Source organism: Protomyctophum parallelum, assembly GCF_964188405.1.
Source record: "Protomyctophum parallelum genome assembly, chromosome: 11".
NCBI lineage: Eukaryota > Metazoa > Chordata > Actinopteri > Myctophiformes > Myctophidae > Protomyctophum > Protomyctophum parallelum.
The window spans coordinates 26,705,776-26,727,286 of record NC_139707.1 but is presented as its reverse complement, the minus strand read 5'-3'; the positions used below and the strand labels follow the sequence as shown (position 1 = coordinate 26,727,286).

The window sequence follows — 21,511 nt, the reverse complement described above, 5'->3', positions numbered from 1 at the left end:
TAATGGGCTGTCAGGTCATGCATGGCTGATGGCTATAGTTGTCGTTGTCATGGCAACTGTAAACAGACAGTTTACAGTTGAGAATAAAGAGGTTTGTTTGCGTCTCTCGTTGAGCTTCTATTCTCCCGTTCTCCCAATTTTACAAATAATTACATAACACAGTAACATGTCAGATATAGGATCTGAAGAGTTTGATACCGAACGAGATTACCTGGGGGTGAGTAGGCCTAAATTAGATTTGGTGTGTGTGTGTGTGTGTGTGTGTGTGTGTGTGTGTGTGTGTGTGTGTGTGTGTGTGTGTGTGTGTGTGTGTGTGTGTGTGTGTGTGTGTGTGTGTGTGTGTGTGTGCGCGCATGCTTGTGCTTACATGTTTCTTTGATTGTCTCTGTGTTATCTGAGATTTTTTCCTTATGATTCAGTGTGGTGACTCAATTAACTTATCTATATCTGACTGACACAGGAATATGAAGGGAACCGCAATGAGGCAGGGGAGAGGCACGGGGTGGGCAAGGCAGTGCTTCCCAATGGAGAAACGTATGAAGGAAAGTATGAGAATGGCAAACGATCTGGCCAGGTAGGTGAATGAATTAACATATAACATTAATAGCATCATTGTTGATGCAGTTGTCTTTATATAGGCCTACTGGCTAAAGGGAGGGTAAAGACAACCGCAGAATCAGTTTCATTATCATATGGGTGACCACATCCAAACTGCTTGAGTTGTGATTGCTTGCCTAATATTGCCTATAATTTTCTTATTAAACCTGGCATCTCACATTTTGTTTTAAAATGCTAATTTTGCTCATGGGTGGTATGGCCAACTTGGTAGCCTACTGTAGCCTAGAGGCTCTATGGGGATATTCCTCATCTTATTTTAACAGACTTAAAAAGAGACAATGACAGTTACAACAGAAAGCCAACTATTAGGGGACTATACTATTAGGGCATTAAAGGCATTTGAACACTGATGCCTGCCAGTCACAATGTGGGACAGGGTCTCAATCTGTGGGACACCTGAAATTTAGTCTTGGAAATGAGAGGCTGTCCCACACAAAGAGTGACAGGGGGACATTTGGTCACTCTACTTATAATAACCATAATACACACTATAGGGATAGGCATACCGGTAGGCTACAAGGGTGCAAAATACCATCCGTAAATCATGGTGCTTGTCACATTAAAAAACAACAGACACATTAATCAATGTCAATCACACATTTTCGCTTAGTCCTACTTATAAAAGGCAATATTAACCCTTTGCTTGTCTATGATATTTTATTTTATTCTTCTCTACCAGGGGACATATCGTTTTAAGAATGGAGCCCGATATATCGGAGACTATAATCAGAATATGAAACATGGAGAGGGCACCTTCTATTATCCAGATGGATCCAGATATGAAGGTACAGTATGGTGGTTGGCACACAGAGAAATAGCATCCAGAGACCCCCAGGGGTCTTTAAGGGGGTTCCAGTTGGTCCCAGCAAAATGAGGAACAGTTTAACCAAGTTAACCCTATTGTATACTTGGGCTATACTGTATACTTCTTTTTTTTTTTTTTTAAGACGATCTACAAGCTCACAACATGTGGTGCCATATGCTTTGAGAGCTTGTAGGTGGGCTATTTTCACCAAAAATAATAAAATTTCTTTTTTTTGAGAAATGTTTAATCATTTATAACATTTTAACACAAATCTGCTCTGTGACATGAACATGCTTGAGAAACACTGCTATATTGCCACTATGATACTATTTCAAAGCATTCTTCAGTAAAGATCTACATGACACACAAAGTCGGCATGATAGGAAAGCCTGGGATGATTATAGTGGAATAATTTATGAACTTACAGTACAGTGTCCGTTTCACAACAGCTGTGAAAATAAAAATCTTCATCTGCAACAGGGGGTCCTGTGCTTTTTCAGCTGGGGAATCAAAAGAGAAATTTGGCTCCCTCTGGATCTCAAGCATGATCAAATCTACTATTCTTGAGTCCTATAGGACCTAGAAGACAATATTCTTAGTCTTATAGTCATAACACAATATCAATATGTTGCCTGCTCCAAATCTACTGTTCTTGAGTCCTATAGGACCTAGAAGACAATATTCTTAGTCTTATAGTCATAACACAATATCAATATGTTGCCTGCTCATTGTGGTATGGCTCTGGTATCATTCCATGCAGGTCTGCGTGATAACCTAATGCTGAGCTAGATAAATCAGTGTCATGTTCTCTCCTGGTCATGATTTAGGGTCCTGGGTTGATGACCTGCGTCAGGGCCATGGTATCTACACATACCCCAACGCAGACACATACGATGGTCAGTGGCAGCGTCATGAAAGGTACATAGCCTATTGGGGTTCGATTCGCCTGGGGGTGGAGGGGCAATTCACGCTTTTGATATCCCCCTCTGGTCATTCATTTTTATTACCGGTGATTAGTTTTATGCCTGCTTCTGGTCCCACTGAATTAAATATGTGCATTTCCTTTTGGGAAATGTAGACTGATGTTTGATATTCATGTTAGATAATACCATAATTTAACTTAATTAAAAATGTATGTACTATTAACCATGGCGTCCCTATTTTGGGCAAATTCATCAATTCTTCAAACATTAAAAAAGGATAATTACTTTGAAAATCTAGAAAGTGAACATGACATCACACTGAGTTGTTTTAGCACAGACCTCACAAGATCGGTTATTTTCACTATACGAAAATATATATATATAATTAGGCTTTCCACAATCTCACAAGCGGTGCAATAGCAAAGGAATAAAAATCCATTCTGAGGGTGCCAACCTTTGGCCGCATCAACCTCACTTGTTTTACAGTACCATGGAAATTGTGATCCAAAAGTTAATGATCTCTTCAGGGCAGCCTACTGATCACTTCCCTCCAAGTTTCATGGAAATCTGCCCATCCATTCTCAAGTTATTTATTTTGTTCACAGACAGATAGACAAACTAGATAAAGTGCCCCTCAGGGCACAGGTGTCCACCAGGGCAGGTCAGGTTGTGGCCTCCTGGTGGCGCTATAATAGCCCAATATGAAAAGGGTGCCATTTCTTCTTGATTTGAGGCATTTTGTACCAAAAATGTGTTTTGCAAAAATCCACCTGTTGGTGGCGCTATAACAGGCCAATGTGAAAAGGGTGAGATAGATTCCTCAGCCATAGTAGGAAAGTCTGTGAAAGATTTCACGTAAATTTCACACTGTGTTCATGATTTGAGGCATTTTGTTCCAAAAATGTGTCTTGCAAAAATGCACCTGTTGGTGGCGCTATAACAGGCCAATGTGAAAAGGGTGGGATATATTCCTCAGCCTAGTAGGAAAGTCTGTGAAAGATTTCAGATAAATTGCAAGCTGCGTTCATGATTTGAGGTTTTTTGTTAAAAAACAGGCCAATCCTGCAAACTTTGAAAGCCAATGTTAGCCAATTAGGATTGAATATGAAGTAATATAAAAAAAACGTTTTTGAAAGTCGGCCTCCTGGTGGTGCTATAACAGGCCATTCTGGAAATTTGGGGCAGAGGTTAATCGTTTGCATCCAGGGAGTGTGTATACAAAATGTGGCATCGACCGGGTTAATGGTGCCGGAGATTACACTAACACACAAAACATACTCTCTCCCCATGCCTTCGGCCTGGTGGAGACAATAATGCTGTGAGTTCCTTTCTGTCCTCTTTACTGCCAGGCATGGCCAGGGCACATACCACTACCATGCCAATGGCTCCCAGTACAAGGGGACATGGGTGAACGGGAAGATGGAGTCAGCTGGAGAGATCATTCATTCCAACCACAGATATCGGGGGAACTTTCTCAACAACAATGTACGTAAGTCAAGTCAGCCAATTTGACCACTAAGGTTACTCAAAGTCACTTTAAGTACTTAAGCATTTAATACGCTGTAAGCACGTCTGAAATGTGGATACAAGGGTGATCACTTTATGACTGGTTCACTTGTGCCAGGCAGGATAACTCGCTGCCAAAAAGGCATGTGCATAGTTGTATCATTCAAGGTTCAAGGTTTCTTTATTGTCTTGTGTGTATACATAAAAGTACAATTATTGTGTTCTGGTTCCTCAACAGGCACGTGCAGAGGGGGGCTAAGGGGGCTTTTTATTTATTTTTGCCACATATGGACATGTGGTGTGGGGGGCCAATACGAGCTTATGTGGGGGCCAATAATGGCTTGTGGGGGGCCAATAAGGGCTTATGTGGGGGACCGACCAATAAGGGCTTGTGTGGGGGCCAATAAGGGCTTGTGTGGGGGCCAATAAGGACTTGTGTGTGGGGGGCAAATAAGGGCTTATGTGTGGGGGCAAATAAGGGCTTGTGTGGGGGGCAAATAAGGGCTTGTGTGGGTGGGCAATAAGGGCTTATGTGGGGGGCCATTGGCCCTTGAAGACGAACATTTGACAGTAATGATAAATTCCACTATCATAATGAATTATCTTTTAATCTGCCATCAGTCAGTTTTAGTTTCAGACTAATGAGAACATATTGCTTATTTTACTGTCCAATGACATGAAATGGCACAAGAGAAGGACTCCACAAAAAGACCACCCCTAAAAATCGGCGCCCACACATGTGCCCTTTTCTGGAGTTTGAGCCCCTGCCCCCCAGTGCTCTCTGCACGGCCCTGTTCCTCAGACACTGTAGCAACATCATCTCATCCCTTAATTTATTGTGGCAAATTCATACTTTTAAACGACCCATGGAGTCTATTTTCTGTATCACTGTGTTTGTGAGTTTGAAGGCAACATTGTGCTTTACAAACGCTATCAATGCTATGATAATATCAATAATAGCTTGGTTATCCTACCATCATCTAAATAGTTCCCGTTTTATTCTTGTTTTTCAGCCATCAGGACCAGGGAAGTATGTGTTTGACATAGGGTGTGAGCAGCACGGTGAATACCTTCAATTGGATCAGGTAATGGGTTGGTTCAATGGGTGTGAATCCATGCACTGCTTTCCTGATTTAATTCTGCAAGGGTGTCTAAATAAAGGATAAAAAGGCCCCAGATATTCGATCAAATTGATGTATGTTAACCCCCCCCCCCCCCCTTCCACTCATTCTTCTCCCTTTCCATTCTGAGCAGGAGAGAATGGAGGCTGATGAGGATGAGGCTGCCCCCACCAGGGTACTCAAATGGATCCCTAAGAGTGTGACCAGCCTGACTATGGGGCTCCCCTAACACCCCTCAAAAACATAGAAACTGAAGTAATTTTTTCATCAAAAACCAATAGTTAAATTATGGAATATATAAAGCCACTCAGTGACTCTTGGTACATGTATTATTTGTCTAGGCCCAAAAACGGGACACATACCATGCCAATACCAATGCCATACATTAAATAAACTAGGAATGTGACTGATAATAAGATACTGCACAAGATAACATATGATGGAACATGAAAGATACTACTCTGTGTGTGTGTGTGTGTGTGTGTGTGTGTGTGTGTGTGTGTGTGTGTGTGTGTGTGTGTGTGTGTGTGTGTGTGTGTGTGTGTGTGTGTGTGTGTGTGTGTGTGTGAGCACGCCTGTGTGGTCAGATCCTGAAAAGGGAGCAGCCTTGTAATCAGAGAATGGAAAATGACCAAATCTGTACATTTACTGCTTACGTTTTGTAAAGCAAATCCGATTTCACTGTTGTATTAAAGATTTTTAGAAAATGAATGTTGATCTACCGTAATAATGCTTTTTATTGTTGATTATCACACACACACACACACACACACACACACACACACACACACACACACACACACACACACACACACACACACACACACACACACACACACACACACACACACACACGTCCGAACGAGGAGCCGTCAAACACTGCCATCCTGTGGTACTGTGAAGTATGACAGTTGATATACGTGTGCGTGTCGTCATCTTTTTGCGCCGAGAGTGGAGAAAAAAAACTATTGGAGGAAAAAACGTGCGCAACGAGGAGGATAGAAGTTCACTAGACTCTAGTGAGAGAAAGTGTTCTTTCCCACGTGAAGAGTTGGAGGCATGGCGCCTATACAAGAAGCAGAGATCCAGTTCGCACAAAGATTAGCTTCCAATGAGAAGTTCATCCGGAGTAAGGCTATCAAGAAACTGAGAAAATACATCACTGTAAGGTCGCAGAATGGCAAAGGTAAGCTAGCATTTAGTGGCAACGTTGTACGGCTAGCTTCCCCAAAGCTAGCCCCGTTAGCTTTGATCCGAGGGACCCCCACCAGCCACCACGGTGGTGGCATTAACACTCAAGACTCAGTTATTACATCTTAACAATAACAACTTAGAATTGGCCATGTGAAAGAAAATAGTTACTACTAATGCCCGATGACTCATTGGATTTCATTTTATATCGTTGTCAATATTGAATATTTTAATTGAATATGAAGGACCCCAATGGAAACAAGCCGAAGGCTTTCTTGGGTTTTAAATCGTCTTAGCAGACCTTGTACTGTACTTTTTAAGAGTTGACACTTCAGTCTCAGTCTCACCTCAGTCTCATGCATGATGTGAATATTCAAAATTAGTTCACGTGTACATGTGAGTGACTGAAAGGGGAGCATCCAGTCACATGCAGAATGACCAGCATAATAACCACTTAAATATGCTATTCCATTTAACGACCTCACCTGTATTATATTTTGTTTGGCTATAGGTCCTACTAATTGCTTTTTAATATATGAAGTGTTTTCCCTGTTGTAAAGTCAAGGTACCACACCAAATATTAAATAACAGTAAACAGTGCATGTAATTGCTCGTAGAACACATTTTACCCTGAGTAGTATCTCTTCTTGCAGGTATTGATTGAAAGTTTGTGTTGTGTGTGCAGAAGGATTCACGGATGAAGAGCTGCTCAAGCTGTGGAAGGGTCTATTCTACTGCCTGTGGATGCAGGACAAACCACTCCTGCAGGTACTGACGAATCTAGAGGGCTCCTGGGCGCAGCCATTACAGAGGTGTAATCAGCACTGATTAGCTAGACCTTGTCAACAGGGTATGGCATCCATGGAGCAGTGCCTGGTTGACCAGGTGTAGCTCATCAGTGCTGATTACACCTCAGTAACCCTTTGCAGATAGAAGATAATTCAAGCTTTTTGTGAAGCTGCAATGTTGATGAGTTTGACTGGCCGCGGTGTGCATATGGTCAATGGCTGTGCCCAGGGCACCCTTCTGTGGACGATTCGTCTCGCCCAACTGCATGCTTTCTCTTCTCTTGACCCTTTTTGAAGGTTTTTCTTTTTTAATAATTTCACACTCACTTGCTTTGGTCCTCAGGAGGAGCTGTCAAACCACATCTCCTGTCTTCTGCACAACTTTCAAACAATGGATGGCCGTAAGTCTCTCTTATGAAAATGTTTGAAAAGTTGAATTAGATTATTTCCGAGATTTTCCCATGTAAATAATTGATCATTTCAGGAGCAAAAGCTTCAAAATCTCTTCTAAATCTATTCAACAAGGCCTGTAGTAGGCTATGCACTGGAAACGTTAGCCCTCCAAGCAGAACCCAAATGCTACTGAAGTTTCTGACATTTGTTCGACCCAGTGCATTGGGTCCTGTTCCACGTCGTCCATGCCACCTGATTAAAACATTTACTGGCTCATGTTTACATGTTAAAACGCCTCCCCGCGGCATGTGACGCCATTATTTTCCTTGAGTTATTCTGAATTCGGTAACTTTAAGTAGCTATACATCCCGGTGCGAATATCTCCTGTGGCGCGGAAGCCGTTAAGTATTTTTAATATATGTTTGCCCGATTTGGAAGCTTGGATTCTTCTTGTTTATTGACACCTCATTGTACCGCCTATCTGGCTAGCTAGTGGCGCTATAGCTATGACACAGCAGATCAGAGGCAGGGACGTAGCCTCACAAGCCAACCGCACACCGGGAGGCGGTACAATAAACGGTAAACAAACAAGAAGAAATAAAGCGACCAAATCGGTCAAACAAAGATTAAAAATACTTAACGGCTTCCGCGCCACAGGAGATATTCGCACCGGGATGTATAGCTACTTAAAGTTACCGAATTCAGAATAACTCAAGGAAAATAATGGCGTCACATGCCGCGGGTCCTATTTTAGAGAGAATCTCCACATCCGCATTTAGGAATTTCCATACGAAAATACACTAGCGAGCAGGGACCCAACGTAAAACTAAACAAAATATCAAAAAAGTTTTACGTAGGGTCCCGAAAGGGGCTATGGAAACGTGTGCATGACATTATTTCAATAAACTAAAAATACAATACTCGTTCTTCACGGGTGTCATGACGGACCTTCCCCCTGTTTTGAGCGCCTTACTACATACACAAGCTGACGTGTACATAAACGTTCAGATTTCAAATATAAAGTGCTCACCCCCGGGGCCACAGATGTTAGAATTTAGCATCTAGCATCTATATACTGTAGCATCTATCAAAAATAGCTGACAATAACGGGTATAAAATGAATGACTTGGAGGGTATCACCAGTGTTTAAAATTGGATGCAGACAGCAAATGGAAGTCGGTGAAGGAAGCACAAAAGGGAGTGAAAATGTAAGGAGGTTGGAGATGGTACCACAGCAGTCTGGTTCAATTGTAGGGGTTTAAGGGAGCTTGCTGGGAGACCACCAAGAAGGGACTTTCAATAGTCAAATCTAGAATGTGAATGCTTGCTGCAATGTTTCTCTCACAGATTGCACATAAAAATTGGAGCAATGGAAATTATAATGTTATTAATAGTCACTTGTTTTTCCATTAAAGCATGGATTGCGTTGTTTGTTGCAGAGCTGTTGTATCTGGAAACCTTCCTTCAAACTGTGAAAAGAGAGTGGAATGGAATTGACCGGCTGCGAATGGACAAGTTCTTCCAGGTCAATAGAGCTTGTTGTTTGTAAGGGTTAAAGTGAATAAGAACCTAGTTTAGCTACTTGTGCATAATATATCCAACTAGATAAAGTAGTAAAAAGTACCCCTAGGGGCACAGGTCTCCACCAGGGCAGGTCAGGTAGTGGCCTCCTGGTGGTGCTATAATAGGCCAATGTGAAAAGTGTGCAATTGGATGATTTGAGGCAATGTGTTTCAAGGGATTAATTAATGCTTGCAGGAATTGGGTTAATTGTAATAGTATAAAACTTTGAGGAGAAAACTGGGTCATGTTATTATATTTGAAGCCTTCAGTATCATATGGGGCGTAAAAGTACAAAGCCTGTACCCTGTAACAAATATGCAGCAATAGTCAAGAAATTGAGATGTTTCATTTGACACACCTGAACTGAAACCACTGTTTTTCCCTGTGTCTCTGGCAGCTGGTCCGCTTTGTATTCAGACAGACATTTGAGATGCTGAAGAAGACGAAGTGGGAAGCCAGGTAATGGTTTTGTAGCTAGAAATGAAAAAAATATATCTCGAATACCATAAATAATACTCTACTTTGCCAATGACGAGATGATGGCTTTCATCCATTGTAGAGCTGTAGTCACTTGAGTATGTTGCCTGTCTACTCTGTTCCTCAGTGTGGTTTCCAAGTTTCTGGAACTGCTTCAAGTTCAGGTCCTTCGTATCGACAGTGAAGCACCTGTTGGCCTCCAGTTACACACCCTGGACCTCTACTTGACTGAACTGGCTGGGGTTGGGGCTACCGAGGTACAAACAGTGTTTTTCTTTTTATATGTTACAGGCATATTTGTTTAGAGGTATTTCAAACTTTTGGTAGACCAAACTGTTCAGCCCCCGACCCCAAAAACAATGCTGCCATTTACTTGTGACCCCAACCTAATCCTGGAGATAATTTTATGCACATAAAACGTTTGGTGGGTGGGGCACAGTCGGTGCTGTCGCCTCATGATTTTTACATTGTATTTCACTCATTCTGCTTTTATACAATTTTATTCAGGTGTGTAATATGTTTTATATATTTTTTTCTTTTTTTTATGACAAAAAGATTATTGTGCAAACCCCAACTTTGGGAACCCCTGTATTGGACCAGCGTGATTCTATTCTACGTCCGAGCATAGACAGAGACCCACCCTTGGTGATGCCGCGACTGCCTCTGATTGGTCAGAGCTCGTTGTTGTCAATGTCAAAAACAGTCAAAGATGGGGGCGCCCTGTTAGATGCGTGACTGACATACACTGGCGTTAACTTTCTAAGAGTGTAAAATGAAACCAAATGGACCCTTACGGGACAGAGAATGAGTCATAACTGAATGCCGTTGTATTCCAAAGGCATGCGCGTGACAGATGACGCTCCATAATTTATTTTTGTGAAAGAGGCAAAATAATATTGTTTAATTGTTTATGCGGTTTGCTTTCATTGCATGAATGAATATGATTTGATCTGGGTGTTCTAATAAAGTGTTTGTGTTGATTATCGTGTGTCTGTCTCCAACACGGAACGTACATGTTCAATCAATTATTCAATCAAAGCAAACTGCATAAACAATATTATGTCCTTCTACAAAAATACAATTTACAAGGCTGCATTCTGGAGCGTCATCTATCGTGCATGCCAAGCTGTCATTCTCTGTCCCTCGTATTATACCGTACTTAATAATACAACTTGATGTTTGACTATTTCCGACCACGGAGTAACCTCGTGTCGGTGTCACCAGAATCTCCACCTCGGAGGTCTGGTAGATGCAGTCTAAAGCCCTGCACACACCGGGTGCGCAGAGACGCGCGGCAACGCCTGGAAAATAGAACAGTGGTGTATCGGCGCGTCAGGCGAGGCGTCAGCGCGCGTCGGACGCCGCCGGTGTGCGATAGGTTCATTGAAAATAACGGAGGCGGCGGCTGTTTTGACGCGCGGCGTTCGCAGACGTTGTGTGCAGGGCTTAAGACGGGCAGTGTCTGTAGGCCAATCAGAGGCAGGCGGGGCGTTACCATGTCTATGCTCGGACGTAGAATAGAATCATGCATGATTAGACCATAGTCAGTGAGTGAAGAAAGACTTGGTAGACGGGGAGATACAGCATAAGTTCATGAAATAAGCAGTAGGTGGCGCTATTTCACCAGTCAAGTGAGATGCATATTATTTGACATTTATTTAACTTTTTGACATTCTGTTAGGCTATACAAAAGTATTATACACAGACTGCCTGGTTGGTGATTGGGCTGCAAGTCCTCTAGCTGTCCAGAGACTCTGTTGAATAAATAGGCGTGTGTTGACGGGCTGGTTTTGTTTAAGCACAGATAGGCCTATAAAATGTACACAGAGACGAGGGCCCCCCGGCTTTTAACGGCTCAATGTGTGAATGGACGCAATGAGCCGATGACTGTCCGGTGAATTTACATTTTGGACGTGTTGATGTCGCTTCCCTCGTCCGTTCCGAGGTGTTTTGGAGGGAGAGCGTTTGACTTGGAAATATATTCACCGATCTAACTTCCATGATCAACGCACTAATCACCGGGAGAGGAAGAGGCTGCAGAGAGGCTTCAAAAGCAGCGCTGCTAGGATCCTGAATGAGAGCATAAATGTATACACATCACACCCACCCTGGCCAGCCACCCTCCGTTCACTCACTTTTTTATTTTTATTTCTTTCAACTGTTTAAAAGTGATATAATGCCCACCCCCAAGCAAGTAAGCATGCGCAGAAGACGAGAAATAACTGAAAAGAGTGACCACAACTGGATAAGATCTAGACCTGTATGTGCCAGTCTTTTTAAAGTTAATGAGTGGGTTATCTAAAAATGTGTTCCCCCCCCCCCCCCCCCCCCCCACAGCTCTCAGCAATTCAAAATCTGACCTTCATCGAACCATTCTGCAAAACGGCAGCCAAAACCAAGGAGTAAGTTTACAACAAATCCTGTGTGTGTCCCTCTGTGTACAGCTAATCTCCAGTACCGTTGGTCCGACCAGCGTGAAACTGCACACACACACACACACACACACACACACACACACACAATCCCTGGACAAAATGCATCAAATCATCAACGTCTGATTGCTGTGAAACCTTGTGGCCCACAATAAGCTACCTGCTCTTGATCATTTGTCAGTGGAATGTTTTCATCACATGAAACTTAAGTGAACTAGACCAGTGTTTCCCAACCTGTGTTCCGCGACACTTTAGTGTTCCGTTTGATATGTCCAGGTGTTCACGTGCGTGTGCGTGCACGGGACGGTAAACGGTCAGCAACACGTTAAAGTTCTACTTCTACTAAAGAAAGAGGCAGCGATGGAGCCATAAGTCCATATCCATAAATTCGGGGACATAAATTGGGCAAAATACTGTTAAACATGACGGCAGCAGCCTGCTGCATCCTCCTAGCTGTTGTGTGCTAAGCTAAATTATCATACGGAACCACAACAGTCAACACCGCTTTGACCAGGGTTGCCACATTGACTGAGAGGGAAACAAGCAACCAGGTCTATGAAAATGTTAACAGGCCAGAAAATCCGAAAAATTTATTTAATTTATTTTAAATTGGTTTCATGCACACATCAATTTATAGATTAAAAATACAACCAAAGCAACAACTGCTTCACTACTGTGTGCATTTGCAATGAAATAATGCAGTGGTAACGGAACATCTCATTTAACATGTATTGGTACACTTTCATGCACATTAAATGAATAGTTAAGATTCATCTTACATTGCAGACTTTGTGGCCGCTTGGCTGCTTTAATTTTAGAAAATCTACCAAAACGTGATCTGGCATGGTCATTGTGCAACACTATAAACGTTTAGAGTTAATGTCTGTCCACATTCAGAAAGGGTTGTGAGCCTCAATCTACCTGTATTGTTCACACATGATCCATCACCAAGGTAGCATTTCATGTTAAAAGTTGGACAGGTGCGTTCGTCCACCCTTGTTCGAAACAAGCTTCACCCTTGTTCGAAACAAGCTTCACATTAAGAAATTGACTGGGCGCTCTCCCTGAAAAGAAGATTTATGATTTGATTCAATGACTGCTGACACAGACGGCAAACTTAAAATATTATTTGATCTGGCCAGGTCTTTGAGATTGTAGCAGCTGTTTTTCTCTACACACAATTTCATTGATGACAGAGAGCTGTGTGATAACTTATTATATCTTCTCTTTGAGTCGGCCATAGCCGAATGGGTAGAAATGCCGCCTGGGAAGCAGATCGATTCCCAACTTCTCCCCCGATCATAACCACCTGAGCCATCCATCAGCTTTGGTGAAGCTGAAAACTGAATTCCACCAACCGTATTAACTAGGTTTCCCTTTCCCTCTTTGTCCGCCCTCCGCTCTGGCCAGTCGTGTCCTGCTTTCAGCCATTTGCAAGGAAATATTCAGCACCATCATCGACCAGGCTCCGTTTGCTGTTCAGGATCTACTGAAAGAGATGAAAGCAGCCGGGTCCAAGGACTCTGACTCAGGACAGGCTTCCGAAGAAGATGAGGAGATTGAGGAAGAAGAAGTGCTGGAAAAGACAAAATCGCTCAAAAAAGCTGCAGGAAAGCAGCTCAATGGTAGGTCCCTATATCTAAAGTCTGGTGTTACATTTTTTAATTCCTGAAAATACTAAATGATTCCTGAAAAAATAAATACTTTTTTTGGGGGGGGGGGGTTAGGCACTAAATCAAATGAGGATGAGGAGGATGACCTTGATGATGAGGATGAGCTTCTTCACTTGGAGGAGGATTCTGATACAGAGATACCTGATGAAGAGGAGGATATCGGACCTGTACTTCAGGTAAATATTGCCTCTTGAGGATGAGAGGCATTGCTGTTTTTTTTTTAGTTTTGTCCTATATACAGATTTAATGTTTGTCTTGTCTAGCCCATTGACGCCTGGTGCAACGTATACGTTGTTCTACCCTTGATGCCGGCGCGCTCTCTGTTTCTCATCAGCTATTGCTATACATGTAGCAACATAACTATTTAAAAAAAAAATCATCAGAATTTGAAGGTTTTCAGAAACCTTAGGTCAGGCCCTAGAAGGCGTTCCCAGATTCGGCCTCAGGCATCAATGGGCTAGACAAACATTTGACATCCATTAACAATGAACAAAGTTTAATGTTTGTTTTGTCTGTCACTGAGCAAATTGGCATATAATGTTATCGCGATGATGTAAGATGATAAGGATTGGTAAAGTGCCCCTCACTTCACATGGGTGTGATTTTTATAATGAAAGCTCTGAATTTACATCCCTGTACCATTTTGTCTCATCAGTAAAAGCAGAAGTACCATTTGAGCAAAAACCTATTGAGTAGCAAATCAGCTTTTCTTAAAAAAATAACTAATGTATTAATGGATTTCTTGCCTGGTTGTAAACTTAAATTTGGGGTGAATGTTCATTTATAATATGATGGAAAGATGTTATTAGATGCTTACTCTATACTGCTGTATGTTTTGTAGTTTGACTATACTGGATTGGCAGACAAGCTTTTTCAGTTTGCCAGCCGAAGCAAGACACCAAGCTACAACAGAAAGAAACTCTACAAAATCATCAAAACGTGAGTAGATAAGATTTGCCTTTTTAACACGCATACAGACGGGTGACGAATTAAACGAAACCCCTCAATAACCGAGTGCAGAAACATAATTAATGCAGATGATTGGGTCACATATAGTTTTTACCAGCTCAATAACCCTGATCAATATTAACAAAGTGTAGTCTTTGATAATACCCTAGCTAATTTATCTTCTCTCCTTCCCATCTCCCTCTCTGCATCCCAGGTTGCGTGACATCAGCGAAGGTATGAACCCTAATTCACGATTCAATCACACAGCTGTGTCCGTCAGTCCTTTCTCTGTCAATATGTTTCCATGTGTGTCTCCCTCCAAGGTGTCTTCCCACAGGATGAGTACCCAGAGGAAGTGTCTACAGACGAGGATGATGACCTGTTTGGCAGCAGGAGGAGCGTGAAGAGGGTGAAAAAAAGAAAAGGAGAGTATGTAGAGGACACCAGAGGCCCCAAAGCCAAGAAAGCAAAAGGTACCCGAGATGACAGAGTACACTTCTCATTCGCCTTTTTATGAGATTAATGTAATGTTCAGTTGTGTTCATGCTTAACACTGTTACATCAATTTGTTATTGTTAATGACATATTTCCTACAGAATAGGGGTGCAATTTTGTATTCAAATAAACAAGTATTCGTCTAACCGGGGTGACCCATTGCCAATAGAGATTATGGCACGTACCACATGGGTTTGCATGTCAGTCCCCTACTCTCGATCTCGTATCTCTCTCCACTGTGATCAAAAAATTATGAATTAAAAAAAAAAAGATTCATCAAACAATAAATGTTTTGCTAAAAATAGTGTACATCAGAATGCATGCCAAAGTATCTCTGAATTAGAAATTAAGTCTGGAAAGTTAAGTGTAATGGGGTATTTTCTACACTAGGGAAAGAAAAGGAAGCAGCAGAAGCCGATGAACCAAACCAAGACTCTATGAAAGATGACAGTGAACCAGCAGCAGACACGACTGTCACTAAAAAGAAAAGGAAGAAGAGGAAAGCAAAGAAGACAAAAAGTTTAGGTGGAGAGGAGGCTGCACAGACTAAAGAGACGGAAGCACAGGCTGCGCTGTCACCTCCAGCAGATTCTGCTACAGATGGAGAGAAGGAAGCTCTGATGGAAACCTCCATAGTCCTGGTGGAGAAGCCCTCGTCTGTGGTGAAAATCACAGAATCTGAAATTCTCCTGCCCTTGGAAGTAAAGTCAAAGAACGAATCTTCCATTATGGTGACGGAGGAGCCCACACTAAAAAAGAAGAAAGCAAAGAAGACCAAACGTATAGGCGGAGAGGAGGCTGCAGAGACGAAAGCAATCAACACGGAGACGGAGGCACCGACTGCGCTGTCGCCTCCAGCGGATTCTGCCACAGACGGAGAGAAAGAAGCAGTGATGGAAACCTCCATAGTCCTGGTGGAGAAGCCCTCGTCTGTGGTGAAAATCACAGATGAGGCTACACCTACGGAAACGGAGGGTGAATCCGAAATTCTCCTGCCCTTGGAAGTAAAGTCAAAGAACGAATCTTCCATTATGGTGACACAGGCACCCAATCAGCCAGAGCCGCTGGCAATCAAAGACAAGTTGGACGATCATGAAGTAGCATCTCTACCCACAGTGCTGGAGGGCGAATCAGAAACTCTCCTGCCATTGGAAGAAAAAACGTCAGTTACAGCAACAGAGGAACCCAGCCAACCAGAGCTGCAGGCAACTGAGGACAAGTTAAAGGCTCAGGACCAATCTGAAGCACTGTCCAAGAAAAAGAGCAAGAGAAAGAAGTCAATTGTGTGCTCTGTGGAACCCAACCCCAGTGAGTTGGCGGGGGATACATCTACTCTTACCCTGGATGCCAGGGGGACCAAACAGCCAGAGCTCACCCCAGATACTCATACTAGCACCCCAGCCAAGAAAAAAAAGAAAGTTGAGAAGAACGTGGAAGAGGCTGTAGGTGAAGTACAGGTGGAGGGAGAAAATACAGGAGCAGAGATCACGTTAGTTAGTTGTGATGCATCAACTGGCGAGACCACCATCACCTCAGTGGCAGATACTACAACCCCAGACGAGACCACCATCACCTCAGTGGCAGATACTACAACCCCAGGTAAGAAGAGTAACCGCAAGAAGAGCCTCAAGGTTGAAAAGAAGGTAAAGGAGGTTGAGATGCAGGTGGAAGGTAAATGTGCCGACGCTGCTATCAACTCAGGGAATTGTGACAGTTCAACAGAAGATGCCACAACACCACCATTAAAGACCAAGGGCAAGCGAGAAATAAAGATGACACGGGAAGAAGAAACATCAGGACCGGCACCTGTTATTTCTGACCCATCAACAGACGATACCATGACCACCTCACTAACGGAGACGACAACTCCAGCCAAGAAGAAGAAAAATAAGAAGAGCCTCAAGGTCGAGGAGGAGTCCGAGAACCAAGTACAAGTTGAGGGAGGAAAAGCAGCAGCCGAGATTATACCAATTATTTGTGAAGCCTTAACAGAAGACACCACAACGCCATTAAAGATGAAAAGGAAAAAGAAGGGTGAGCCAGAAGTAACGTTGAAACAGGAAGAGGAATTGGAACTGGCACCTGTTTCTGATGCATCAACAGATGTGACCACTTTACCAACAGATACAACTACTCCAGCTAAGAAGAAAAATAAGAAGAGCCTCAAGGTCGAGGAGGAGTCTGAGAACCAAGTAAAAGTTGAGGGAGGAAACGCAGTGGCTGAGATTATACCAGTTATTTGTGAGGCACTAACAGAAGTTGCCACCATCACCTCTGTGGAAGATGCATCACCAGCTAAGAAGAAGAAAAATAGAAAGAGCCTAGCTGAGATACCAATTATTTGTGAGGTGTCGAAAGAAGATGCTACCATCACCTCAGTGGAAGATATGACAACACCTAAGAAGAAGAAAACTAAGAAGAGCCTCAGGGAGGCTCAGGAGGCTGAGAGTGAAGTTCAGATTGAAGGTGAGGGAGGACTAACGGAAGCTGAGATTGCACCAGTTGGCTCTGATACCTCAACATTGCCGCTAAAGAAGACCAAGAAAAAAAAAAGCAAGCTTGACGTGAAGATGACACAGGAGGAGGAACCGACACAAGAGGATGTGACGGTTAAAACTCCACCTGCTGAAGTGCCCCCCACAGTCACCGGCACCATGACGCCAGTGAAAAAGAAGAAGAAACTAAAGGCAGCAAAGACTGAAGAGCCGTTGGAGGAGGCGGCGGCAGCGGCGGCAACAGTTGGAGAAACAGCACAGGAAGTGGATGTGAAAGAAGCACCAGTCCAGAAGAAGAAAAAGAAACCGAAGGCAGCGGCTGTCGGTGAGATAGAAAATCAAGGCGACATAGATGAGCTGCCAGCTGTTGAAGTGCTCTCTGCCTCTGTAACAAAAGACCAGAAGAAAAAGAAAAGGAAGATTCCAGTGGTGGTTGAGTTTGAGTCTGATGACATACAGGCAGAGCAAGATGCCATGACCAGCGACTTAGCTGAAGAATCGGCTGTCGCCAAGAAGCCCAAGCTGAACAAAGTGAGTGTTTTGTTGCTAAAGGGGATCCAGTCACAGTCATCAATTTAATAATAGAAATAACTGAACCAACACGTGTGTGCTGTATAATATGGTGAATATGCAAGATCTTACGTGACTGAGCTGCTCTATTATTTGCCTTTAGTTATTATACTGGCATTACTGATTACAAATCTGAAAATGTATTGTAAAAGCACCAGTCCAGTAGTCATCCCCACAATATCTTTACAACATTGTGTAAGTATATTTTGTCCACGTTGCCCAGCCCTGTTCATAGACATAGGTTATTATGAATTTAAGATCACTATTTGCTTGGCATGGCCCACTGTTTGAGATGAGCCTACTGTAGTGTAAACCACAAGTGTTTTTGTTTTGCGTTTTCAGTTGGTGAAAGAGCAGTCTACTCCACTCAGCATTAAAAAGCTCCAGAAGAAGAAAAAAGCCGCCGTGGATTCCGATTTCCAGATCAGTTTCCATAGCAACACCTTGATCCCATCACCGCTCTTTTGTAAGACCAAGGTTAAGGGACGGCCCAGCACACCGCATCCTAGTAAAATGGTATGAGACACAAATGGCATAGTTTTTGTAAGTAAAGTATTTTGCCATCGAGTGGATGTTGGTCATAATCGATATTGAGTGATGGATGTTTATGCATACATGCTTTCAAGATTAGTCCTGACATCTGTGCTGGCCAGTGTTCCAGAGGGGGGCGACGACTTGAATTGGTAACACAATTGAAGTTAACACTGTCAACTTTGACTTGAAAGTAGGCCTTTGCTAACAGTTGGAGCTGCCAGGACGTACTTGCACTATATGATCTTCTTTCACACACAGTACTGTTTGAGTTTCACAAATTGGTTTTGAGCAGGTGTGACGACAATCAAGCCCATAGAGCAGTTATAACAGAACCATGTACCGGTATTTGATTACAAAAACCGCATACAGTAGGTATCATCACTGCAGAATCTTAAAACAAATCACACCCATGTGAAGTGAGGGATCTCTTATCATAATCCATCATGACGTAAAATTGTGCCACCCCTTAACCCTAAACTAATTAGCCATTTTTTACTATTTAAAAAAACCTTTTAAAATAGTTCAAATAGCCATTTTTTACTATTTAAAAAAACCTTTTAAAATAGTTCAAATAGCCAATCTACAAGCTCAAACTTTAACTCAAACTCAAAGCTTAACTATTTAAAAATGTTTTTCAAAATAGTAATACGTTTAGGGATAAGGGTGGAGCAAGATGGAGCCCTATGACTTTAATGTTTGTGTAGGACAAAGTTGGTAAACATATGCTAAAAGCTGCATATACCGAGACGTACATGCATATTCCTTTACGTACAAGGAAGTGCAATTTGGAACAATCTACCCACTGACATAAGTGTCCATCCTTTATATCTTAAAGGACCACTTCACCACTTTTCAACCTATCTTCATATAATAGGTCCTCACTAATAATCATGAAAGAATTGTGCAATTTTTTTGTACTCTGTCTGTGTCTCATAGGAGGACCGTGGGCAGTTCAGAAACCGTCTTCCAGTGACATCATCGATGGGGAATACAAGCTAATAGAAACTGCAGGCTTTCTAGTCCTGAAAAGTTGCAATGCGAAAATGGAAGCCATCGTTCTCACGATAATGAGAATCTAAATAGTTTAAAAAAAAACTATTGTTTAAAAAAGATTCTGCCTAATGATGATGTCACTGGAAGACGGTTTCTAAACTGCCCACAGCCCTCCTATGAGACACAGACTTAGTACAAAAAAATCGTGCCATTTTTTCATGATTATTAGTGAGGACCTATTATATGAAGATAGGTTGAAAAGTGGTGAAGTGGTCCTTTAAGGATGGATCATGGACAATCAAACTGAGGTTTTCCTAGTTTTGAGCATCTTGTATTTTAGGCCTTTTTTCTCTATCCTGTTTGTGCTCTTTTTCGTAATGTTGATTTCTGTATGGAGACTACAGATTAGCATTCTTGCTAAATCAGGTGTATTTACACAGCATTTTGTGTGGTGTTCATTAATATGCACTACTTGTACTGTCCCATCCAAATTAACGTATAAATAATATATAGTAATATCAATTACATGCCTGGGATTACAACTGAAATTGGTTTGCCTTTGAATAATTGTACAATCTTCAAGTATGTCGATATTAGAATCGGTGTATGCATTTATTCTTTTGAATTTTTTGCTTCACAGAAACATCTGACTCCCAATTCGGATTCAAAGAAGGTGACCTTCGGCCTCAAGAACAATAAAACAGCTGGTTAGTACATTTTGCTTGTCAGACTCTCTGGGCCCTCATTAAAAATAGCACAGCCCAAATTTGGGTTGCACACATGCCTACAATGACAACTTTATTTTTGTTAAGGCAATTATTAGTCTTTCACAACCTCGCTCCTGTGTCTTCAAACTGTTTTCCTATCTGATACAACAGAATCTACTTGAAATAAACGTTGGTTTAGTGAATGTGGTGCCGATGTCTTCCTGACTTCCATGGGTTTCTCTTTGTCATGATGTAGAATTTAGGAAGACTGATCGCAGCCTGCTACTGAGCCCTCAAGGGTTGTCAAGAGTGCCGTTTGACCCCGAGCAGAAGCCCAAGTGCGGAGTCTTGAAGAGTCCAGTTACATCACCCACCGTTGGAGTAAAAAAGACCCCCAAGGCCAAGAAATCCCTCCTAAACCCCAAGAAGACTCCTAAAAAACGCCCCACAGCAGCTGATTTCTTCTAATCTAAACTTCGGTGGACTATGATCGTTGAATGATCCTCTTAAGGGCCGTCCACAGCATGTCAACTATAACGATAATTCTGTGACCACCCACAGATTCCACACTGATGTTATAGTTTTATACCAATACCATCTACTTGAGTCAGGACAATTTGAGTATATTTATAATGATCATGCTTGGGCAGCCCATTCTGTTCTCAAACTTTTAATTTTGAACAGTAAATGTACAGTGTCAGGATATATACCTTATTTACAGAGATAAGAAGTTTTTTGTTTATCTGGTTTCCATGTTAATAAATATGACTCAAACTCATTCCATTGAATCATTATTTACACGTGGTTCAGATCTTTGAAATTAAAGCTTTACTGTTAAGGAGAACTTCATCCATATTTTCATTAGAAATTTCTGTCACTACTCACTGGTGGCCTTGGGACAGTTAAACGTGCCTACCAATGACATTGATGGATTCCACAAATAGAAACTAGCCTTTTGCTAACTCGAAAGTTTGCATACTGAAATATGGGCCATTGTCAACATACATTAAGATAGAAAGATCTTGTTTGAAATGACCAATGGGCCTATAGTTAAAGTTAGCAAAATGTGTGGCAAAGCTGCATAAACAAATCACTAGCTGTGTTCATAAACACATTTCGCTAGCTTTCCTAGACTAATGTCACTGGTAGGATTCTGAACTGGTCACAGCCTACCAGTAGAGATCTTATGAGCATTATGGGGACAAACTAAATATGAAAATGGCCAAAGTGGTCCAATTATAAAGCTAGAACTGCACTGTCGAGTGCCTACTTGTTGCAC

The 21,511-nt window shown here is 42.2% G+C and overlaps 2 protein-coding genes across 2 annotated transcripts; both read left to right on the top strand.

Annotated features, from left to right (window-relative positions):
• Window positions 1-166: 166 nt before the first annotated feature.
• rsph1 (radial spoke head component 1) lies at window positions 167-5,202 on the top strand (the record flags this gene model as incomplete). The annotated part of the gene is made up of 7 exons (XM_083776752.1): window positions 167-217; window positions 461-574; window positions 1,298-1,403; window positions 2,251-2,341; window positions 3,696-3,831; window positions 4,866-4,937; window positions 5,107-5,202. 7 exons carry the CDS (start codon window positions 167-169, stop codon window positions 5,200-5,202), a joined length of 666 nt encoding a protein of 221 aa, XP_083632878.1.
• Window positions 5,203-5,955: 753 nt separating this feature from the next.
• On the top strand, window positions 5,956-21,010 carry rrp1 (ribosomal RNA processing 1). Its single transcript, XM_083775914.1, has 16 exons — window positions 5,956-6,159; window positions 6,850-6,932; window positions 7,296-7,353; window positions 8,785-8,870; window positions 9,306-9,367; window positions 9,513-9,642; window positions 11,723-11,787; window positions 13,228-13,442; window positions 13,545-13,666; window positions 14,332-14,429; window positions 14,653-14,672; window positions 14,762-14,911; window positions 15,324-17,959; window positions 18,341-18,514; window positions 20,166-20,232; window positions 20,489-21,010. Exons 1-16 carry the CDS (start codon window positions 6,033-6,035, stop codon window positions 20,698-20,700), a joined length of 4,305 nt encoding a protein of 1,434 aa, XP_083632040.1. The 5' UTR covers window positions 5,956-6,032; the 3' UTR covers window positions 20,701-21,010.
• The last annotated feature ends 501 nt before the right edge of the window (window positions 21,011-21,511 follow it).